This window comes from Meriones unguiculatus, chromosome 4 (assembly GCF_030254825.1).
Source record: "Meriones unguiculatus strain TT.TT164.6M chromosome 4, Bangor_MerUng_6.1, whole genome shotgun sequence".
NCBI lineage: Eukaryota > Metazoa > Chordata > Mammalia > Rodentia > Muridae > Meriones > Meriones unguiculatus.
Window position 1 is genome coordinate 76,392,181 of NC_083352.1, and position 23,241 is coordinate 76,415,421.

The 23,241-nt window shown below is 41.5% G+C and overlaps 1 protein-coding gene across 1 annotated transcript in view; it reads left to right on the top strand.

The window, feature by feature from the left end:
- The window catches only part of Baz1b (bromodomain adjacent to zinc finger domain 1B), a 59,272-nt gene that overhangs the window by 26,736 nt on the left and 9,295 nt on the right, over positions 1 to 23,241 (top strand). Inside the window, exons 7-14 of the mRNA XM_021661772.2 lie at positions 2,646 to 4,344; positions 7,038 to 7,176; positions 7,987 to 8,120; positions 12,372 to 12,474; positions 14,042 to 14,140; positions 15,386 to 15,563; positions 17,488 to 17,670; positions 22,392 to 22,539. Of these exons, the coding sequence (XP_021517447.1) occupies positions 2,646 to 4,344; positions 7,038 to 7,176; positions 7,987 to 8,120; positions 12,372 to 12,474; positions 14,042 to 14,140; positions 15,386 to 15,563; positions 17,488 to 17,670; positions 22,392 to 22,539 (2,683 nt within the window). The remainder of the gene's footprint in view (positions 1 to 2,645; positions 4,345 to 7,037; positions 7,177 to 7,986; positions 8,121 to 12,371; positions 12,475 to 14,041; positions 14,141 to 15,385; positions 15,564 to 17,487; positions 17,671 to 22,391; positions 22,540 to 23,241) is intronic.

The following is a 23,241-nucleotide window of genomic DNA, read 5'->3' on the forward strand; positions in this document are numbered from 1 at the left end:
TAGTCTTTTTTCCTGTTAGCTGAAGTGAGTTGTTTAACTCTTTCACTTAGTTTGTATTAACTGTCAACTTTATTATTATTTTGGGTGTTTTGAGACATAGTTTCATATAGCCCAGGCTGACCTTGAACTTCTTACCCTCCTGCCCCCCATCTTCCAAGTGCTCAGACTACAGGCTTGTATGTATACTCCATACTTGACTTATAAACAGAAACTCCTGTTGTTACCAATGAACTTGGTTCTAACCTCTTAAGTCTTTTTGGTTTGTTTTTGAAACTTGGATCTAACATTGTAACCTTGTCTGGCATCTGGTTGACCATGAGGAAATTCTCAATTTCCCAAGTGTTGGAAAGGTGTGCCTTTTTGCTTTATTGACACAGTGTCTCACGCTGTAGTCCAGGCTGACCTCAGGCTCATACATGAAGTCCTTCTGACCTGATAGTCTTTCTACCTCAGTCTCTGAAGTGCTTGAATTGTAGATGTGAGCAGCCATGCCAAGCTGCCTCTTAACTAGTTCTGAGTGATGGAAATGAGGTATGGGGGCTTGAGGAGCCAGAAGATGTGAGTGTACTAGTGGGGAGGGGGATGGACTCAGGGAATGTTCTGTGAGAGTAGGGCCAGCTCGGGTCTCTTGGAGTGCCAGCAATGGACTTGTTGTTCTTTCTGTCCTAACCATGTTTATGATGAATGTGTACAGCCTAGGGCAGAACAAATTGGGCTTTTACAAGTAAATACAGAATGTGAAGGAAAATTGTAGGTTTATATGAGATGGATTGTAATGATTGCCTGGAATTAAATTTAAGTGAAGAAGGGAACCAATAATTGTGGTCCATGACCTAAGTTCCATCTACTCCTTAGGCTTAGACTCATGGCTTGTCCATATTCTTGAAGCCATCTTGGGTACTATAGTGAGAGCCAATCTATCTTTTTGTTTATTTGAAGGGAATTTGCCTGTTTGTTTCATTCAGACAGGTCTCACTGTGTAGCCCTGGATATCCTGAAATTTGGAAATCCTCGTGCCTCTGTATCCTGAGTGCTGGGATCATAGGTGTGAGCCTCTGTGCTTGTCTTTGACACCCTATCTCTTGTGGGTGGGGGGGGATAAACTGGTTAGGATGTTGAAAATATGATAAAATTAATGGACTTAAAGTTTTGTGAGATCCTCTGGACAGTGGTGGCAGACACCTTTAATCCCAGCACTTGGGAGGCAGTGGCAGGTAGATCTCTGTGAGTTCAAGATCGGCCTGGTCTACTGAGGTAGGTCTAGGACAGCTAGGGCTACACAGAGAAACCCTGCCTCAGAAAACAAGCAAACAAAAAAGTCTTGTGAGGTTGAAGGTTGGAGGATTGTAGACTAGAGTGCCTGAGAGAATCAGTTGGGGGTGCATTCAAGTATTACTTACAGTCAGGACTGGCAATATAGCTCAGTAGGTAAAGGTACTTGTAGCCAAGGCTAAGCACCTGAATCCAATTCATATGACCCACATGGTGGGAAGAGAATGCCAGCTTCTTTGTGTTTACTTCTGACCTCCACGTGCCCAATATGGCATGTGCATGGCAGGCCCACCACACATACATAACCTACACAAGGTAAATGATGAAATGCAATAAAAACTTTTAAGGAACTATATAAAATATATGAGAATTTATAGAGGTTGTAGTTCTATATTCATAGAAGTAAGTTTTCTCGTTGGGGGAGAGGACAAAGAAAAGTAAGAAACCAGGAGCCAGGGTTAAAAGGGTTCTTTATCAAAATAGTACTGTTACTTCTCTTCATAATTATGTTTTCACTGAGCTTATGCCTTTAGGTTGAGACAGAAGTATTTAGATAGTATATTCTACTTACAGCACAAATTATTGAACCATAAACATAAGATTAAAAGATGCAAACCTAACTTATTTCAAGAGTGGGACTATTCCCTCTGACCTCCACCCCATTTTCAAAGAAGAAATCTAGGCTTTTACACGTTGGGTAGGTGCTCTATACTGAGTCACACCCTCAGCCCTCACTGGAGGCTTCTAGGTGGCTACTCTACACTTGAGCTGCATCCTCAGGTTGAAATCTTGAGATGCTGGTGTTTTTAGATAAGTTATTTCCTAATCTGGGGCCCATGGATAGACTTTGGTAACTATGCATAGTTTTTCTATGTTGTTGCTGGAGAAAGTATACATAGATTTCATTACAATGTTTGAAAACCACTAGTGCATATGTCAACGTAGAGCTAGCTATACAGCAAAAGCATCGAATATCAGAGGATGGTGGGCTTTTGTTGCAGTGCTGGAGGTGGAACCCAAACCCTCGCATATACTAGAGAAGCATCCTATCAGCTCCACAACACAATTTTGAGGGATAGGGAACATTGAAACAGAGTCTAATGTGAGTTAGGCTGGCCCCAAACTTGGTATGTAACAAAGACAGACTTCAATTTTCTGATTCTCTTGCTTCTACCCCAATTAAGTTTGGGGATCGCTGATATGCTTCCTCCATATCAATTGAACATAGCTTTGTTTTGAGACGAGATCTCATTATGTTGTAGCCCTAGATGTATAGTTTTAGTTGTAAAAGGAAGAGCACCTTTACAGTGCTTAAATATTGTTTGCCACACTTAGTTTTTAAAAGTAATTTTGCTCCTGTTCTTAAATTTTAGTATATGACTCTCAACCCCTCTACCAAGAGGAGGAATACTGGATCTCCAGACAGGAAACCCTCAAAGAAACCTAAGAGGGACAGTTCTTCTCTGAGTTCCCCACTAAACCCTAAGCTGTGGTGTCATGTGCACTTGGAGAAGTCATTAAATGGCCCAGCACTCAAAGTGAAGAACTCAAAGAACTCCAAGTCTCCAGAAGAACACTTGGAAGAAGTGATGAAAATCATGTCCCCCAACAAACTTCACAGCTTCCACATTCCTAAGAAAGGCCCATCCACCAAGAAACCAGGGAAGCACAGTGATAAACCTCTGAAGGCCAAGGGCAGAGGCAAGGGCATCCTGAATGGACAGAAGTCCACAGGCAATTCCAAATCGCCCAACAAGTGTGTCAAGACTCCTAAGACCAAAATGAAGCAGATGACTTTGTTGGATATGGCCAAAGGGACTCAGAAGATGACTCGCACCCCACGGAGTTCTGGGGGTGTGCCAAGGTCCTCTGGTAAACCTCATAAACACCTGCCTCCTGCAGCTCTGCACCTGATTGCCTATTACAAAGAAAATAAAGACAAAGAGGACAAGAAGAGCGCTCTGTCTTGTGTTATCTCCAAAACAGCACGTATCCTCTCCAACGAAGATAGAGCCCGTCTTCCAGAAGAGCTTCGGATTCTTGTCCAAAAACGCTATGAACTTCTGGAACATAAAAAGAGGTGGGCTTCTATGTCTGAAGAGCAAAGGAAAGAATATTTGAAAAAGAAACGACAGGAGCTAAAGGAGAGGTTGCGGGAAAAAGCCAAAGAACGGAGAGAGAAAGAAATGCTGGAGAAGTTAGAAAAGCAGAAGCGCTATGAGGACCAGGAATTAGGTGGCAGAAACCTCCCAGCATTCAGGCTGGTAGATACCCCTGAAGGGCTGCCAAACACTCTTTTTGGGGATGTGGCCCTGGTGGTGGAGTTTCTGAGCTGTTACTCTGGGCTGCTCTTGCCTGATGCTCAGTACCCCATCACTGCTGTGTCCCTAATGGAAGCCTTGAGTGCAGATAAAGGTGGTTTTTTGTACTTGAACAGAGTGCTGGTCATTCTGCTACAGACCTTACTTCAGGATGAAATTGCAGAAGACTATGGAGAACTGGGAATGAAGCTGTCAGAAATCCCCCTCACTCTGCACTCTGTCTCAGAGCTGGTCCGGCTCTGCCTGCGCAGGTGTGATGTCCAGGAGGACAGTGAGGGCTCGGAAACAGATGACAATAAAGATTCCACACCATTTGAGGACAATGAGGTACAAGACGAGTTCCTAGAGAAGCTGGAGACATCAGAATTCTTTGAGCTGACCTCAGAGGAGAAGCTACGGATATTAACAGCTCTTTGCCATCGGATCCTCATGACATACTCTGTGCAAGACCACATGGAGACAAGACAGCAGATGTCTGCAGAGCTGTGGAAGGAACGGCTTGCTGTACTGAAGGAAGAAAATGACAAAAAGAGAGCAGAGAAACAAAAGCGCAAGGAGATGGAAGCCAGAAATAAAGAAAACGGCAAAGAAGAGAATGGGCTAGGCAAAACAGACAGGAAAAAAGAAATTGTGAAGATTGAACACCAAGTGGAAATGGAAACAGATGACATGGTTAGTGCTGTCAAGAGCAGAAGGCTGCTTAGCATGCAAGCTAAGAGGAATCGGGAGATTCAGGAGAGAGAAACAAAAGGTAAAATTTGTCCTGAGAGGTTCAGGAAAGCCCTAGAACAGGGTACTTGAATAATGGCAGGCTATCTGTCATAACTGTTCACTTGTTCTGTGTGTAGTAACCCTCCACTCACTAAGATTTTTGTTTTCTCATAGTTTCTCAATAAGAGATAAGCTCGTATTAGCTCAGGCTTTCCTTAAATTGACTGTGTAGCTTAGGCTGGCCTTACACTAATCCTTCTGCCTCAACCTCCAGAATGTTAGGATTACAGGTATGAGCTGCTATGCTTACTTAGCTCAGCGACTTTGCACAAGCAGTGTCTATGCTAGGCAGATGACTCAGCAGTTAAGAGCTCTAGCTGCTGTTCCAGGGGAGGCTCACAATTAATTCCAGAGGATCCCCTCCTGGCCTCCACAGTCAGGCAAGTGGTGCATAGACATACATGCAGGTAAAACATCCATACATGCTTATTTAGTAAATAAATAATTGGGAGGCCTGGCCCCTCCTCAAGCAGCCAAAACAACTGTGCAACAGGACAAACACAGCTCAGGTATGTGCTTAAAGTCTTAAAGAAAAGACACTAATCAAGACAAAGTTTTATTTTAACATTTTAACCAGATGCCTTTATAGCTCTCATTAGAACCAGGATGTCCAACTTAATGGTTCTCTTTTTGTTTGTTTGTTTGTTTTTTACGAGACAGGGTTTTTCTGTGTAGCCTTGGTTGTCCTGAGCTCAATTTGTAGACCAGGCTGGCCTCAAACTCACAGGGATCTGCCTGCGTCTGCCTCACAGAGTGCTGGGATTGTAGGTGTGTGCCACCATGCCCGGCTTTTTCTTTCTGTGTTTTAAAAGAATTCAAATGTAAAATAATGTGCTTTCACTTCTACTTGGAAATACACTGTTAAGTTTTAGCCACTCTTCATGAAGTCACACCACATTAGAAAACCGAAAAAAATGAAAGAAATTAATTCACGCAACCAACTTTGATGCCGGGACCTGCATAGCAGAGAGAACTGACGCCCACAAGTTGTCTTCTGACCTTCACACCTTTTTTTTTTTTTTTTTTTTTTTTTTAAATAGAATCATAAGGGGCATATCTTTAATCCCAGCACTCGGGAGGCAGAAGCAAGCACATCTCTGTGAGTTCAAGGCCAGCCTAGTCTACAGAGTGAGTTCCAGGACAGCTAGGGCTAAACAGAGAAACCCTGTCTTGAAAACCGAAAAGAGAGAACAAACTGCTCTTCAAGAAGATAAGAGTCCTGTTCCCAGCACATCAAGTAACATAAAACTGCCTGTAGTTCCAGCTTCAGGGGATCTAACACCATCTTCTGGCCTCCTTGGACAACTGATTCTCATGTACATACCTTCATACAGACACATGAGTACTCATAACTAAAAATAATAAAAATCGTAATATACAGCCTTTAATGTTATATATATATATATTTTTGGTTTGGGGTGGTTTCAAGATTCATGTTATTTTTTCACTGTTCACCAGTCACTGGACAGTTAAGACGCCTGCATTGCTTGGCTGTTAGTAATGCCACTGAAAGCATCTCTAAAGGGCCTGTCTAGACACAGTGCCTTTGGGGTATATGCCCAGGAAAGAAGTGACAGTCCTGTAGCCATGCTTAGTTGTTTGAGGAGCTCCCAGGCCATTTACAAAGCAGCTGTACAATTTTACATTACTACCACCAGGGTGAGGGTTCTGATAGTTCCATATCTTTACCAGTTTTATCTTTAACGTTTATTTTGGTGCTTATCACTCCTGTAATTGGTTTGATTATACAGTTAACCAGTCTAGAAAACCTTATTAAAGGCCACAAATTTTATACTTGATTATATTTTTGTGGTTCCAAAGCTCAAACTGCAAGTTTTGAATAATGATTGGCAAGCTCTCTTACCACTCACCCCAACTCTTCCGTTTTGTTTACTTATTTTTTATTTATTTATTTATTTTTTGTTTTTTTGTTTTTGTTTTTTTTGTTTTGTTTTTCAAGACAGGATTTCTCTGGATGTCCTAGAACTCACTCAATAGACTGGGCTGGCCATGAACTCTAGAACCCAGATAACTGCCTGTCTTTGCTCCCAAATGCCAAGACTGAAGGCATATGCCTGACTGTTATTTGGTTTTGTTGAGGCAGTGTCTCACAGTCTGGAACTCTTCTCTGTGTACTCCTGGCTAGCCTTGAAGTCAGAGAGCTTCCTAGCTCTGCCTCCCAAAAGCTGGGATTAAGTGTGTATGCTACCAAACCCAGCTAATTTTGTGTGTGTATGTATGTGTTTATGTGTGTGTGTGTTTAAGTAGATTTTTATCTTGTGTTTTAAAAATCCTATCTGTTGACAGATACTTTTTTTTAAACACTTTTTGTTTTGTTTTTCAAAACAGGGTTTCTTTGTGTAGCCTTGGCTGTCCTGGACTTTGTAGACCAGGCTAGCCTTGAACTCACAGAGATCCACCTGCCTCTCTGCCTTCACGAGTGCTGGGATTAAAGGTGTGTGCCACCAGACTCTGCCTACCCTGTCTTGACTGAAATATTTTTAATTCATCCTGATCTGTTTAGGAATCCTTGGCAGTGAGGGGTGAGACATGAGTATGTAAGGAGTATGGGAGGATCACAGATTATTGAGTTCTACCACATGGCAAAGGAAGAAGGGAAGAGCCAGTAAACATGTAGTTCATGCAGACGCTTTGCTTTTTCATCTTCACCAGTGAGATTGGAACGGGAAGCTGAAGAGGAGCGAATGCGAAAGCACAAGGCAGCTGCTGAGAAGGCTTTCCAAGAAGGGATTGCCAAGGCGAAACTCGTCCTGCGCAGAACACCTATTGGTACAGACCGAAACCATAACAGGTAAGTTCCTCAACTTGATTTCTGTGCCTTCTAGAATAGCTCATAGTTACTAGTTAGGAAACTAGCTAAGGTGCTAGAGATGAACTGTTCCTGTTCAGTTTTCCAGTTCTGTTTGTAGCCATGATTGCTGTTGTTGACTGTTACTGGTGCCATATGCTATGGTTACAATATTAGAAAAGACAGTCTCCCAGGTTCGTTGGTGGTTTGTGGCAGAGCTCTTGCATAAACCTTGGGTTCTATTCTCAGTGGTATGAATAAAAGTCGATCTGGTTCTTAAGGGTACCATCAATAGGAACAGATGAATTGTAATCCAAATGAAATAGTTCTTTTTAAATAATTCGATCGATATTTAGGGCTGGAGAAATGGTTCAGTGATTAAGAGCACAAAGTTCTTGCAGAGGACCTGGGATTGGATCTCAGCACCCACGTGGTGATTCACAACCATTCGTAACTCTACTTCCAGGGGTTCTGATACCCTCTCTGACCTCAGTGGGCCACTCCCATGCATATATACATGAAAGCAAAGCATACCACACATAAGGTAATTTTTTTTAAGGAATCTTAACTTCATGCCTTGTGTGGAACTTAGAGATACAGAATAGACATTACGGAAATGACACGTGTTAGATGAGTTTGAGATGTCAAGGCATCTTTGTTAATCTTTTCTTTCCTGTCAGAATATGAGGAAGGCATTGTCTGCCATGATTACGGCTACTCCTGCTGCAGCAGTAAAGCCACACAGCCGTCTTCCAGTCTGCTATCTTAACTTATCTTGGGTGTCACTAATTAATTCCTGTTTGTGCTTTGTAGATACTGGCTCTTCTCAAATGAAGTCCCAGGATTATTCATTGAAAAGGGCTGGGTCCATAACAGCATTGACTACAGGTTCAAGCATCACCGAAAAGATCACAGCAATTCACCTGATGAGGATTACTGTCCCCGAAGTAAGTGTATCTGCCGCAAGAGGCTGTTGACTTAGAGCTGTGCTTCTTAACTGGGCGGGGGACAGGTATGGGTGGTTGAGACCCGTTTAGGGGTCAAAGGACCTTTTTACAGAAGTCCCATATAGGTTTTTTTTTTTTTAAGATTTATATGAACACCTTGTTTTCATGCACACCAGAAGTACCAGATTTCATTATAGATGGTTGAAAGCCACAATGTGGTTGCTGGGAGTTGAACTTAGGACCTCTGGAAGAACAGCAGGTGCCCTTAACCTCTGAGCCATTTCTCCAGCCCCCAGTCTCAGCTTCTTGAGTGCCGGGATTGTAGGTGTGTCTCCACCCTGGCTTTGAGATGTTTTAAGTAGGGACTGTCTATGGTTTTATGTAACTCATGTAGGATCCATACCAAAGACTGCCTTTCCTGCGTCACCTATCCCAGGTGCGTGTTTTCTGAGTAAACTTGGTGACGAGAATGTAGGGAGGAGAGAACCTAGTAGCCCTGGTCCCAGCATAACGAGGGAAGAGGAAGAGCTGATGCATGTGGGTAGGAGATATTACAGAAAGAGTTCTCACCTTTTGTACCTTGGAAATGTGTGTAGAGCCGTTAAGCCTAGAGTTGAGGGAGGAGACCAAACAAACAGTTATGCGTCCTCTTTGCTTTTTAAAGCAATTATGAAACGATGTAGAAAGAACATATCTATATATAACATGTGTACAGGCCTGGTATCCTCAGAGCCAGGCAGTATGAGCCACCCTGTCTTTAAAAAAGGAAAAAGAAAAATGTATCTAGGTGATAGATGATTTAGATGTTTTTGAATCATGGATAACATTTTCATGTGAATGCTGGTTATGAGGTATATTAGTTGGTAAAGTAAATGTAAGTGTAGTTTCCTGGATAGATAGTTCTTGAATTGTGTATGTTTGTTCAAAAAAAGGAGCTTAATCAAAGCCAAGCATGGTGGTGTACGCCTGTAATCCTAGAATTGTGCAAAGCAAATTTAGGTGTGCTAGGGATTTGACAACAAAAAAGACAGTCCCAAATACCACTTCACTATAACTGTATTAAGGAGAAAACGGTGATTTATTTTAAGGAAGTGCTACTCAGCGTGGAGGTAATCTCAGCACTGAGGACCCTGAGGAAGGAGGGTTGTGAATTGGAGGCCGCCGTGGGTTACATGTGAGACCCTGTTGGGTGGGTGCAGAAGTTGACTGTGACTGGAGCATGCTACCTGTAGTTCCTTGGAAGGCTGAAGCAGAGTGATTGTTTACACCCAGGACAAGACAGGGAGGGCCCACCTGCTGGGGATCACATATAATATAACCTATGGTGGCTTTGAAGTTGTTTCCTTCTTTTTAAGATTCTTATAAGTATGTATTTTGCCTACGTGTAAGTCTGTATGTATGTGCATTTGGTGCCTGCACAAGTCAGTGAAGGACATAAGATTCCCTGGAACTAGAGTTCCAAATGTTAGCCGCCATGTAGATTTGAGATTTAAACCCTAAGCCCTGGCTTTGGACTTTTTTCATGTAGCCTCGGACACAAACTTGAACTAGGATATGCCTTAAACTCATGATGTTCCTGTCTCTATCTGAAGTTTCTGGAATTGATAGGCATGTAACATAGCCTGATTTTCATTCTGTTTTTTTTTTTGTTGTTGTTGTTGTTGTTTTTTGTTTTTTAATGTGACAGGGTGGACATGGATTTTATTTTAATTTTTAATGTCTGTGGTTGTTGTGCTTGTATATGTGTGCACTACATGTGTACAGGCCTAATATCCTTAGAGCCAAGCAGTTGTTAGCCACCCTGTCTCTAAAAAAGGAAAAAGACAAAATATAAATAGTTTATTTAGATGTTATTGAATCACTGGTAACATTTTTCATCTGAATGCTGGTTATGGGGTATATCAGTTGGTAAACTTGTTAATATAATTTTTATTTTTTATATTAATTACAGGTTATTTACTTTGTATCCCAGCTGTAGTCCCCTCCTAATCCCCCCTCCCTCGATCATTTCCTCCCTGCCTCTCTCTAAGTCCATTAATAGGGGAGGTCCTTTTCCCCTTCCATCTGACCCCAGCCTATCAGGTCTCATCAGGACTGGCTGCAGTGTCCTCTTCTGTGGCCTGGTAAGGCTGCTCCTCCCTCGGGGGGAAAGGTCAGAGAGCCAACTATTGATTTCATGTCAGAGACAGTCCCTGTTCCCCTTATTAGGGAACCCACTTGGATGCTGAGCTGCCATAGGCTACGTCTGAGCAGAGGTTCTAGGTTATGGTCCTTGGTTGGTAATTGGTAAAGTTAATGCAAGTGTACTTTCTTCAGTTGTGTAGGTTTGTTCAATATATTCAAGAACAAAAGGAGTTTATCAAAGCCGAGCATGGTGGCACATGCCTGTAATCTTAGTGCTCTGGGAGGTAGAGGCAGGCGGATCTCTTTGAGTTTGAGGTCAGCCCAGTCTAAAGTGAGTCCAGGACAGCCAAGGCTACACAGAGAAACCATTTCGAAAAACCAAAGAGGAGGAGAAGCAGCTGCTGCTGTTTTCTTTCAGATCAGATACTTGGGTTAGGGTGATGTCTTTGTAGTTATAAAAGGTCCTGTGGCCTTTAATGGGGTGTTTGACAGCATCTCTGCCTCTCCCCACTAGATGTCAGTAGCCATGTCCAAATGCTTCCAAATCCAGCACAAGTCCTCTGGCAGGGAGCTCTGCTCCTATTGAGAGCCACTGGTTCATAATAACCTAAAGAAGATTGCTTCTTAAGTATCATATTTCTCTAAGAAGTTGCTTTTATTTTTTTATTTAAAGTAGTGCTTGACTTTGGAGACAATTCTAATAACAAACTTAATACTCATAGAGTTATTAGTAAGAAAACTACTAATTTCTTTATGTAGCCCAAAACTTTAAGGCTATTTCAAGTGTAGATTATATTACTTGCAGAAAATTTTGGTCTTGGTCTACTTTACAAACATGTGAGGGCCTGTGGGAGGCAGTTGAAACAGGGAACACTTGACTGTGATGTCAGGATCTTCAGATTTGGAAGTGATTCTACAGAGTATGGGACTGCTTGATACAGTTGTTTCAAAAGCTCATCTAGAGCATCCTAGTGTATTTTCATCTATATTACATTTATATTTATATGTTTGTGGGGGGGGTCCCTGTATGTAGATGGCAGAGGACACCTTGTAGAATTTGGTTCTTTCCAGTGTTGGACCTGGGGATTGAATTCAGGTCTGTAGGCCGGGTAGCAGGCACCTTTACCTGCTGGGCCATCTCTCTGGCCCCAGTGGATTTTATAGACGGTTTTGAGCCACCATGTGGTTGCTGGTAATTGAACTCAGGACCTTTGGAAGAGCAGCCAGTGCTCTTCACCTCTGAGCCATCTCTCCAGCCCCCAGTGGATTTTTAATTTAATTAATTTTCTTTTCTTTTTTTTTTTTTTTTTTTTTTTTTTTTTTGAGACAGGGTCTTAATATGTAGTGTAGAAGTTGCTGGCCTCAGGGTCTGGCTCAGAGATGGCTCAGAGGTTAAGAGCACTGGCTGCTCTTCCAAAGGTCCTGAGTTCAATTCCCAGCAACCACATGGTGGCTCATAACCATCTTTAATGAGATCTGGTGTCCTCTTTTGTTCTGCTGGCTCAGATGCAGGCAGAATACTGAATAAATAATAAATGATAAATGAATATCAAAAAGAAGTAGTAGTAGTAGTAGTTGCTGCTGCTGGCCTGGAGCTCTCAAAGATCTTTATGCCTCAGCTTTCCAAGTGCTGGGAATAATGTTGTGCACCACCACGACCTAAAGATCACTTTGCTTTATGGTTTAAACTGGACAGCTTTTGAGCTGGAGAAGGCAAGGCTGCCTAGCATTGTGAAAGTGCAAATTCCAACCTTAGAACAGACTTGGAAATACAGTTTCCAATAGGAACTGGTTATCTAAAACAACTGGTTACGGTAAAACAAAAGAGTTGAGGACCATGTGAGACTCACGGTCGTATACGATAGTTATATCCACCGCTTTAAAACATTTGAATTTTTTTAAACAAACGTTTTCTCAAGATTTGGAATTTGATTTTCCCTTGTTCTATAACTGCATATTGCATAATAGTCTTATATAATATTAGAAATACTCATGAGTCTGGGAATAGGAGTGCTCTAGATATTTCTTAAATTTTATAAATTTAACTTTAATACTTTAGTAATTATAAATATATTCTGTGCTTAATAGGCAGTGTCTGTATAAACTCAACATTTTCATTTTTCTTAGGTAAGAAAGCAAATGTAGGCAAAAATGCAAGTGTGAACGTACACCATGGATCAACACTAGAAGCTGTGGAGACCACTGTGCCCAAGCAAGGACAGAACCTGTGGTAACAGGAATACCCTCTGGCTTGTTCATTTTTATTCCTTTCCAATGTTAAAGAAGGAAATATTTAAAACAGTAACATTGAGGATATTTTGTGGGGGGGGTTTTGCATATCAAAGCTTACTAATGGTCAAGGTTTGTGGCTTACCTGTTGCTTGCCTAGTGTGAGTGAAGCCCTGAGTTGCATCTCCATTTGCTCTTAATCTGTGAGTGGTGGTACATTTCTATAATACCTGCACTCAGGAGATGGAAGCAAGACATACCAAGTTCAGGACCAGCTTGGGCACCATGAGACTCTGGCATTTTAAAGCCAGATGTGATCTTTGGTAAACAACTACTCAAAGCTTAGGATTTGATTTCCCCTGCTTGTTCTCATTCCGTTTCTGTTTCTGTTTCTGTGATAAACACTGTGGCCTAAAACAGTTTGTGGAAGAAAACAGGTATTTTAGCTTATAGGTTGCAGTCCATCCTCCAAGGAGGCCAGGACAGGATTTGATGGCAGGAGTCAGATGCTGTTCGCTGGCTTGCTTCAGGCTCGCTTTCAGCTGCTTTCCTCCACCTGCTTAGGGATGGCACTGTCCACAGTGGGCTGGGTCCTCCTGTACCACAGCAATCAAGACATGTCCCACAGCCTTATGTGATGGAAGCACTTCCTCAACTGAGGGTCCCTCTTCCTGGGTGTGACCAGTTGGCAACCTAGATTAGCAGCTAGACCTCTTTATAATATGATTTTGTATATCATATGCTGGGTTTACCCCTGATTCTTGAGACACAGAGTCTTACACTGTACTATTCATTCACTGGGTAGCCCAGGCTGGCTTTGAGCTCACTTTGATATTCCTGCCGTAGCTTCTAGGATTACAGGCATGCACCACCAAGTCTGCTGTGTAATACATTTTATGTAGCCTTGCCAAATGCTTCTAAGTTCATTTGGGAATTTGGTGATTACACATTACTAAACCATGTATAAAGTAAAATTAAGGAACATAAATTTATTAAATAAATTTTAGCCACTTTAAAAAATTTAAATAGTCTCTCTGAATGTACAATTCTACTTTTATAGAAAGAGGTAGATTTTGAGAAAGTCTTTGATACTTTTGATTATATAAAATATGTTCAGTAAAGTCACCTATTTCTTAGCCTGTTTTAGTTTGAGGTATAAATTCATTTTTTTAAATTGTATGGACAGGTGGTGTATTGGCTTCATAAATTCTGTCTCTAGGTTGAACGAAGGTGGTAATCCCAGCAGAGAAGCAGAGGCAGGTGGATTCATGAGTTCGGGGCTAGCCTGGACTACAGAGAAAGTTTGAGGACAGCAAGGGGCTATACAGAGAGAAATCTTGTCTCAGAAAAACAAACAAACAAAAAAAGTCTTTGTATTGTAGCAGGAGACCTTGGTTCTGTGAATAACTTACCATAAAGTTAACATGGGAATAGTAAATTAGGTGTTATAATGGTAGACATTAGACTGAAAAAAATTTGGAATTCTGTATTGCTCACTCACTGTCAACCTGAGGCTCATAGGATTTTAATTGTTCTTCCAACTTGTAAGGTTTGTTCTGCTTCTGCAGGTTCCTGTGTGATAGTCAGAAGGAACTGGATGAGTTGCTAAATTGCCTTCATCCTCAGGGAATAAGAGAAAGTCAGCTTAAAGAGAGACTGGAGAAAAGGTAAGTGTTTCTTCTTGTTGCTCTTATCTTCCCAGTATAAATGTAAATCTGAGTATAAATCTGAGCAGTGTGATTTTTGAAGTAGGGTCTCTATGTAGACCAGGCTGGCCTCAAACTCACAGAGATCTGCCTGCCTCTGCCTCCCTAGTGCTGGGATTAAGAGGTGCACCATGATATCTAGCAGCAAGAGGTTTTTTTGTTTGGTCTTGTTTGCATGCTTGGGGGGGGTGTTATTATTTTTTTTAATTTAATGTTATAAGTATGAATGCTTTGTCTGCATGTATGCCCGCACCATGTGTCTAAAGTGCTCTGGAAGGCCAGAAGAGAGGGGTTATCTCCTGAAACTGGAGTTACAGATAGTCATAAGCCACCGTGTAGGTGCTTAGCAATCAAAACCTGGTCCTCTGGAAGAGCAACCAGTACTCTTTAATGGTTGAGCCATCTATCCAGCCTCAGCTTGCATGCTTATTTGAAACAGGGTCCTATGTAGCCAAGACTGGCTCAGACAGTATAGCCCAAGATGTTCAATTTCTAACCCTCTTTCCTCTACCCTTTGTGCTGGTGCAGGTCTCAAGGAGCTTTTGGCTAGAGCTGTGTACAACCATTTTTGGCTTTGTTGATAATCCATTAAAGTTGTTTAAAAAAAAATCTGTAACCTTTGATGTTCATATAGCTTGTAATCTTTTTGAGCATCATGTTTATTTGGAAAAATACACATTTAAGTTACATGTGATTCAGGGTAGCATAATTGTTCCCTGACTAGTCTGTGACTTGCACCAAGCTATGAGCTATCATAGTTAAGCAGTATTGTAAAAATGAATTTCTGCCTGAATTGATTATTCAAGACTGATTTGTCATTATTAATGATAGACCAAAGGTAGAAATACCATAAATGTCTACCAGTTGATCAGTAAAAAGACAGAATGTGACCTGTCTAAACAGCACACTATTCATTTACAAAAGGCATAAAAGCTGGAGAAATAGTTGAACAAAAACCCCATACAGATTTAAAAATAAATAAATAATAAAGCACTGGTTTGTGTTTGTGGGTAAGTGTTGAAACATTGTGCTAAGCAAAAGAAGCCACACAGGAAAGGCCACATTTTGTATGATTCTGTTTGTCTGAAACATCAGTATCCATTTAAAGGGTAGCATAGAAACAGCTGGTTATTGGCTGCTGGGGGATGTGGAAGTACTTCTTAAAGTTTCTGTATTCCTCCTTTTTCCATATCCCATCTCCTATAGGTACCAAGAAATTACTCACTCCATTTATCTGGCTCGGAAGCCAAATTTGGGTCTAAAATCTTGCGATGGCAACCAGGAGCTCTTAAATTTCCTGAGGAGTGATCTTATTGAAGTGGCGACAAGGCTGCAGAAAGGAGGACTTGGCTACATGGAGGGAACATCTGAGTTTGAAGCCCGGGTAAGAAAATTACTGCTTTCAGAAACTCAGCTGGGAGCCGTTTCCAAAGTTGGTATCTTACCTGCTAAAATAAAGCTAGAATCATGTTTTTGGTTTGGGTTTGTTTTACATAACACATGTGGAAGCAGGTATCTTTGTCATCTCGTTTGTTTGCTAGGTATCAGGAAATAGGCCAAATCCAGATCTTTTTCTTGGTGACACTGGGTTATTTTTCTTTCTGGCTTGATTTTTTTTCCCCCTCTTTAGGCAGTGTTTACTACATTACATGGTCCTGACCAGAACTCATTATGTAAGATTAGGCTGGCCTCAAACACAAGTGATGTCTTAATTCTGCTTCCCTAGTGGAGGAAGTACTACCTTCACATACAGCATTACTCCTTACTATAAAAAATATAGTAAGGAGTAAAGTTAGCATTCCTTATGTGACTGACAGCATAGTGGTGCAGTGCTTAAGAATACAATTTTGAGTTTGGCGTGTGGCACACGCCTGTAATGCCAGCACTCAGGGAAGCAGAGGCAGGCAGATCTGATCTCTGAGTTTGAGGTCAGCCTGGTCTCCATTTTGAGTCCAAGACAAAAAGCCAAACAAAAAGCAAAGAAACCCCACAGTTTTGTGAGCTGAAGGGGTAGCTTGGTGATTAACACATCCTGCTCTAGTACAGTACCCATGTGCAGTTTCCAGCACCCATGTCAGGCAGTTTATAACTCTTAAGAGAATCAGACACTTGGCTCCTTTGGCCATTGCAGTCATGTACACATACTCCAAGCAGACACATGCATATGAATTTTTTAAAAATAAAATGTTATTGCATGCCTTCAATCCTAGCACCTAAGAAGCAGAGGCAAGCAGGTCTTCATGATTTGGAGTGAGTTCCAATCCAGCCAGGGGTACCTAGTGAAACCCTGTATTTTTTTCTTCCTTTTTTTTAAACATTTATTTTATATACATGAATGCTCTGTTTTCATACACCCCGGAAGAGGGCACTAGATGGTTGTGAGCCACCATGTGGGTGCTGGGAATCGAACTCAGGACCTCTGGAAGAGCAGCCAGTGCTCTTAGCCTCTGAGCCATCTCTCCAGCCAAGACCCTGTATTAAAATTTTTTTCTATTACTTTTTGTTTAAATTTTCTTTTTCTTTCAAGACCGGGTATCACTTAGTCAGGAACCAACCTGGCTTCCAACTCTGAGATCTGTCTGTCTCTGCCTCCCAGGTGCTGGGATTACAGACTTGTATCATCCCAGCTATAAAGTTTATTTTTAGTATGTGTGGGGATATGTACACATATGTTCTTGTGCTGGAGGTGCTGGATACCACTAGAGGTGGATTAACTGGTGATTTTGAGCCTCCTGACATGGGTGCTAGCATCTGAACTCTGGTTATCTGCAAGAGCGATACACACTGTTAACCTATAAGCCATCTCTGCAACTCTGTAAAGAATATAGTTTTGATGGTGATTTAGTGTCTGTCTCTTCATCCATAAAATAAACAAAGGCTTAATGGACATGGGGGGGGTGTAAAGCTCCATACTTGACTTCAGCCAGAAGGTCAGGAAAGCTCGAGTCTTCTCAGACTGTTTTTGCTTTTCTTGCTTGTGTTTTATTTCTGGTTTTTATTTTTGTGCTGGGTTTAAATGTAAGGCCTCACAAGTACTAGGCACTGTGCCTCAACCTTCTAGTTTGCTTGTATGTAGTAAGTAGTAACTACTGAATGGATGAATTCCTTGGAGTAGATGCAATTTCACTGTTCTGGATCCTTTCACTGGGGAAGGTGCTGGTTAGATCCAGAGTCCTACTAACTAATGCATATAGGTAATTTGTGTAAGCGTGCTGAAGTTTGGCATAAGGGTGTTAGGGAATTTATAGGCAGACTTTTCTTTGTCTTCTTGTCTTCCTCACAGTCTCATTTTTAAACCTTTCCTATAGGTTATTTCCTTGGAGAAACTGAAGGATTTTGGTGAATGTGTCATTGCCCTTCAGGCCAGTGTCATAAAGAAATTTCTGCAAGGATTCATGGCTCCCAAACAGAAGAAAAGGAAACTCCAAAGTGAAGATTCCACAAAGTCCGAGGAAGTGGATGAAGAGAAAAAAATGGTTGAGGAAGCAAAGGTATTTAGTTACTGAAGCTAAGTTGTGGGTCCCTGCTTTAGGGAACTTCGTTGACTGAGAAGTAGAGAGGTAGATATAGTAGGACAAGCTGTTCAAGTTACCTGCTTATGTTCTAATAAGTCACTGCCTGTTGAAAATATAGTAGGTAGAAAGTACACCAAACACGCTTGTCCTGTGGCAGGCACGTCATATTCTAGCATTACATAACATAATTTACAAAAGTAAAGCCCCAGTTCTTGTCCCAGGTGATGGTGTAGCTAGCTTTTGCTGTGGCTTCGTGCTTTTTGCTCAGCTTCAGCAGAAAAGATTGTGCTTGTGTCATTGTTGACTCAGAGAAGATGGGGATTTACGTAGAGTTTCTACTAAGCGAATATCCCTTTCATACCGTCTTAGAACTCAGCTCACCAAGAGAGATGGTGTAGCCCTTTAATCCCAACTCTCAGGAGGCAGAGGCAGGCAGTAGGCCAGGGAGCTGGGTTCTGAAGGAACAATGAATGAGTCAATAAGTGCAGATTGAAATGAAATTTGTCTCGGAGTCACAGACAAATCTGTCCAGTTTTCTTGTGTTTTTGTTGTAGCCAGTGGCCTCACAGTGCTGGCTTATAGCCCTTTATGTACACCAGACTGGTCTTAAACTCAGAGATTCCACCTGTCTCTCTGATTAAAGGTGTGTCCTGTCATGCCTGGCCTTTGTTGTTTGTTTATTTGTTTGTTTTAATTGCAGGGTCTTAATTGCAGGGTCTTATGTAGCCTCTGCTGGTTTCCACTCCTAACTCCTCTAACTTTCACTTCCAAGTGGTAGGGTTACAGGCAAGCACCGACACAGCCAGTTAGTCTACTCTCAGAGGCTACAGATGTAGCAAGGCAGTTAAGAGCATTGGCTGCTCTTCCAGAGGACCAGGTTTGATTTCCAGCACCACATGGCATCTCACAACTGTCTATAACTCAAGCTTGAGCTGATTCAACAAGCCCTCTTATGTGTGCATATGTGATTGCAAGCAAAAATACTTAAGAGTAAGTCTAAAATACCTCATGAGTTTGCACACAGTTGTATTTCTCCTTAGTTTCCTTAGGCTACAGTGGTATGTGACTCAGGGAGTAAGTAGCTAGCTGGTTTACTTCACTTCAAAGTTCATTGTTCCTATATTTATGAGATGCTAAATGCCACATGGATTTGGTTTTTAGCTCAGATTTTTTTGTTTTTGTGTTAAACTTATTTGTGTGTGTGTTGTATACATCTCTGTGCCACAGCAAGTGTATGGAGGTCAGAGAACAACTTTTAGGAGTCAGTTCTTTGATCATGTAAGTCTTAGGGTTAGAATTCTGATTGTTGGGCTCGGTGGCAGTCAGCTTAACCCTGGGAGCCATGTTGCCTTTTAACCCAGCTTTGTACAGACTTTTATGGGAAAGTTCTTGGAAAGAGCCTCATCTTTCCTTGCTGTTTATTTTTCCTGTGACATTTTCTTCTTACTGAGGACTAACAAGTAATTAAGTCCCATTAAGGTCTTTGTGTACTAATCACTGAGCTGAAAGAAAATTTAAACCCTGTGTGGGTCCAAAGTGCAGAAGTGGAGAGCTTCTTGGAAAATTAGTTAGGCTACTTGCTGAGTAGTTCTGCTGTATCCTGTTCCAGCAATATCCTGCCCTGTAGCTCCCACCAAAGGTCAGCTTTGCCATAGCTCAAAATTTTCCACTGTCCTCTGTTTGAAAGTTTCCACTTAGCAAGAGCCAGAGCTTCCTTGGCTGGCACCAGGCTGGCATGAGTTTATGTCAGTCTCTCCTCTGGGCTCCAGTTTTTTTAGTTCTATGAGATCGTTTGTCAGGTTCTTTTTGTAGTAATAATTGATCTGGGGTATGTATTTTTTTTTTATTATTATTTTTTTAACGAACAAAATTTTTTTTTGTTCGTTTTCACTTATGTGTATGCCTTCTTGGTCTGTATTTGCACTCAGTGTTCTCAGGTGCCACAAGAAGGCATCAGCTTCCCTGGGACTATAGAGTTACAGGTAGTTGTCAGCTATCTGATGTGGGTGCTGGGGACTGAACCACAGTCCTCTACAAAAGCAGCAAGTACTCTTAACTGTAAGCCAACTTCCTAATCTGGCATATAATGCCTTTTTTTTCCCCTTTCTTTAAATTGAGAGTAATAATGTATACTTTAAGAAAATATTGAGTTGTATTTCCTAGTCTCTCTTTCTGCCTCTATTTTTCTTCTCTCTCTTCAGAGACTGGGTCTTACCATGTATCCCAGGCTGGCCTCAGCCATAATAATTCTGGCTCAGCTTCTTGAGTGTTGGGATAACAGATGTGTGTCACTATGTCCAGCTTTGTTTGTCTTTTATTTTGTTTGCATTTGTTCTGACAACTATTGTCTGTCACATAATTTTTATTTTCTCTTTTATTTTTTGTTTGTTTTTATGAGACAAGGTTTCACTCTGTAGCCCAGGCTGACCTTGAATTTTTTTAAAGAAAAATTATTTGTTTTTTATTTTTGAGACAGGATTTCTCTGTGTAGCCTTGACTGTCCTGAACTCACTTTGTAGATCAGATAGCTGACTTTCACAGCTATCCACCTGCCTCTGCCTCCCAGAGCACTGGGACTACAGGCTTGCACCAAGACCTTGAATTCTTAGTGATCCTCCTGCCTTGCCTCATCCTTCCAGGTGCTGAAGTCATAGATACAAGCCATTGTGGGAGTCTTTCTGACCATCACAGCTAGCAGAAGAGAATGATTTGAGGGAGGCAAGAAGGTAGTTTGGTTCAGTATGACTAACTGATTTATTTTAGGCATTTTTAAGCACAGCACAATTTAGTGAAAACTTCCCTGGTGGTAATTAACTGAATCTGTGTGCACAATGAAACACAAAGTAAGCTAAATAAAGATTGGAGGTGACTCATCAAACTCTTTGATGGGCTGTATAGGTGATTACATGTGACACCTTCTGTAAAGATAGGTTCTATAGATTGGCTGAGGAAAAAAAAATAAGCTTTTGGTAAGGGTCTAAAGTAGGGGAGGGTCTGGTGTGGTCTCCAGTCACACAGATATCACAAGAGGCACCAGGCTAGCATGCATGTCTGCTCCCAGTGTTCTGGGAGGATAAGAGGTTACACATCCCTTCCTTTGAAGCAAAAACCCTGTGTGTTTAGCATTCCAGGTTCTCTAGTGCTCATCTGTGAGCACAAGGAGCAACAAGCCACCAGGCCTGGCTTACCTTTTCTTTATTATTTTAGTTGTATAAATTTATAGTGTATAAATTTATATGATAACTCAGTGTACAGTGTATATAGTTATCAAGTCAGAGTAGCTAGCATTCTCCCTTTTTTAACGCTATTTAATTTTTTTGTTTGTTTGCTTTTTGTTTTTCAAGACAAGAGGTTTTCTATGTAGCTCTGGCTGTCTTGGAACTTGATCTGTAGACCAGGCTGGCCTCAAACTCATAGAGAACCACCTGCCTCTGCTTCCCTACTACTGGGAATAAAGGCATGCACTACCATGCCGAGCTAGATTTTTTTTTTTTTTTTTTTTTAAGGCATGTGAGTGGTTTGCCTGCATGTTTGTGTGTTTATGTAGCACGTGTGGTTTTGGTGCCCACAGAGTTAAGAGGGAGGATGTTGTATCCTCTGAACTGGAGGTACAGATTCTTGTAAACCATTAAACTAAACCTAGGTCCTCTTTAAGAACAGCAAGTGCTCTTGCCATTTCTAGCCCCTTTAACCACCCTGAAAGCTCATGAATACCTAATAATGGTACATATTCCTGAGGTGCTACATATTTAAAAGCATGAACTGGCTAATGAATTTGCCTATGTTTCTGATGTAAGTATCTCATAGATGTTTCATGTAACAGGCCCTGTATTGGTGTGCTCTGTCAAAGCAACAAAGCTTTCCATTTTAAATGTTACTTTGTGCAGCCCTCCATTTCTTCCAGAGTCAAGATAGCTGACTTTCTAGTTTAAGCAAAGGGTCTGCTAGTGTGGTTTGACATATAAGCTCCTTCCGGGATACCGTTCACTTCCTAACCAGAGGCTCACTGTGAGCATTCTAAGCTGGGGAACTTGAATGTTCTAGCAAAGAAAGGAGCCTACTGAGCCATCTCATTGCCCTTAGATACCCGCTTTATTAGAGGAGAGTGTAGTGTTTACCACCCAATTCTAAGTATACCCCACACCCCCTTCATTCCAACTGTGGAAAATTCTGGTGACAAAAGGGGAGGCTTAATATACTGGTGTTGAATGTCCAAAATTATTTGGACAACCCCTGGGACTTGAGGATTTTCACATTCGTTCGAGTAACACATGGATAAGAGGAGAGCTTTGTACCAGGTACATAAGAAAAATTGTAGGAAACTTTATGAATAAGACTTATCCTATCTGGAGCCTGAATGAATGAGTCATTAACCAATCTTTTCTGTGCCATACATTGATGTTGCATGCTGGTATTTACTTCTGCTCTAAATGATACGGCATTCTTAAGTGATTTCACTGGAAGACACATGTTGCTTCTCATCCCCACTCTGTGCTTAATCTTGGTGTGACCTTTACCAATTTTGTTTGTTTTTCATCCTTTTAAGACTTGATGGGACTGTAATATAAGTGGGTGGTTTTTAATGAAACACTAGGAAGCAGATACCCTCAGAACTCTATTGTGTCTTCAGCCATTCTTAGTTCTCTCTTGTCTTTGAGGTCATGGTCATAATCTCAGCTGTTTTACTTGCTGCTTAGGTTGCCTCTGCACTGGAAAAATGGAAAACGGCAATCCGTGAAGCGCAGACCTTTTCCAGAATGCACGTTCTACTTGGGATGCTTGATGCGTGTATCAAGTGGGATATGTCTGCAGAAAATGCTAGATGCAAAGTTTGTCGTAAGAAAGGTATGCATTGAGGAGAGTTGCTCATCTGAGTGTTTGGGACTAGGCTTTCCACTCTCAAAATCTTTTTCCTCTGAAGGGTTTTGGTTGGTTGGTTGGCTGGTTTTGTTTTTCAAGGCAGGGTTTTTTTGTGTAGTCTTGGCTATCCTGGAACTCTGTCTTTAGACCAGGCACCACCATTGCCCCACCCTCTGAAGGAATTTTTTCTACATCATTTTTCTCTCTTGTGTGCACATTCTAAGTGTGGTAGGGCAGATTTTCCTTTTGCAATCCATTTCATGCTGTTGGCTCACACATGCTGATAAGCATGTATAAATGTCTACAATGTATGGCCGGAGCAGCTGCTCAGTCTTCAGAGTTTCTGTAGGAGCAAATTAGTTGATCTAAAATGTACAGTCCCTTTGTAACCTTAGAGCATCGGTGACCTATGAGGTGGGTAGGTGCTTCCAGCAGGGGACAGTCTTTGCTCACTGCACACCCAGACCTCGTGCAGAGAATTTTAGCCCTGCGTGCAGAGAATTTGGAAATGTGTTCTTCAGAGCTCTTCCACATGATTCACTTCTCCTTGGCTAATGCTGCCTTATGAATTATCTTAGGGCTCAATTTGCAGAATAAAGCACCCTGTAGACTCAGTTGTATAAAACTGACCTAGAGCAATCGTTGGAAAAGGAAGTTAATCATACAAGGTTCATACAGTGTATTTCC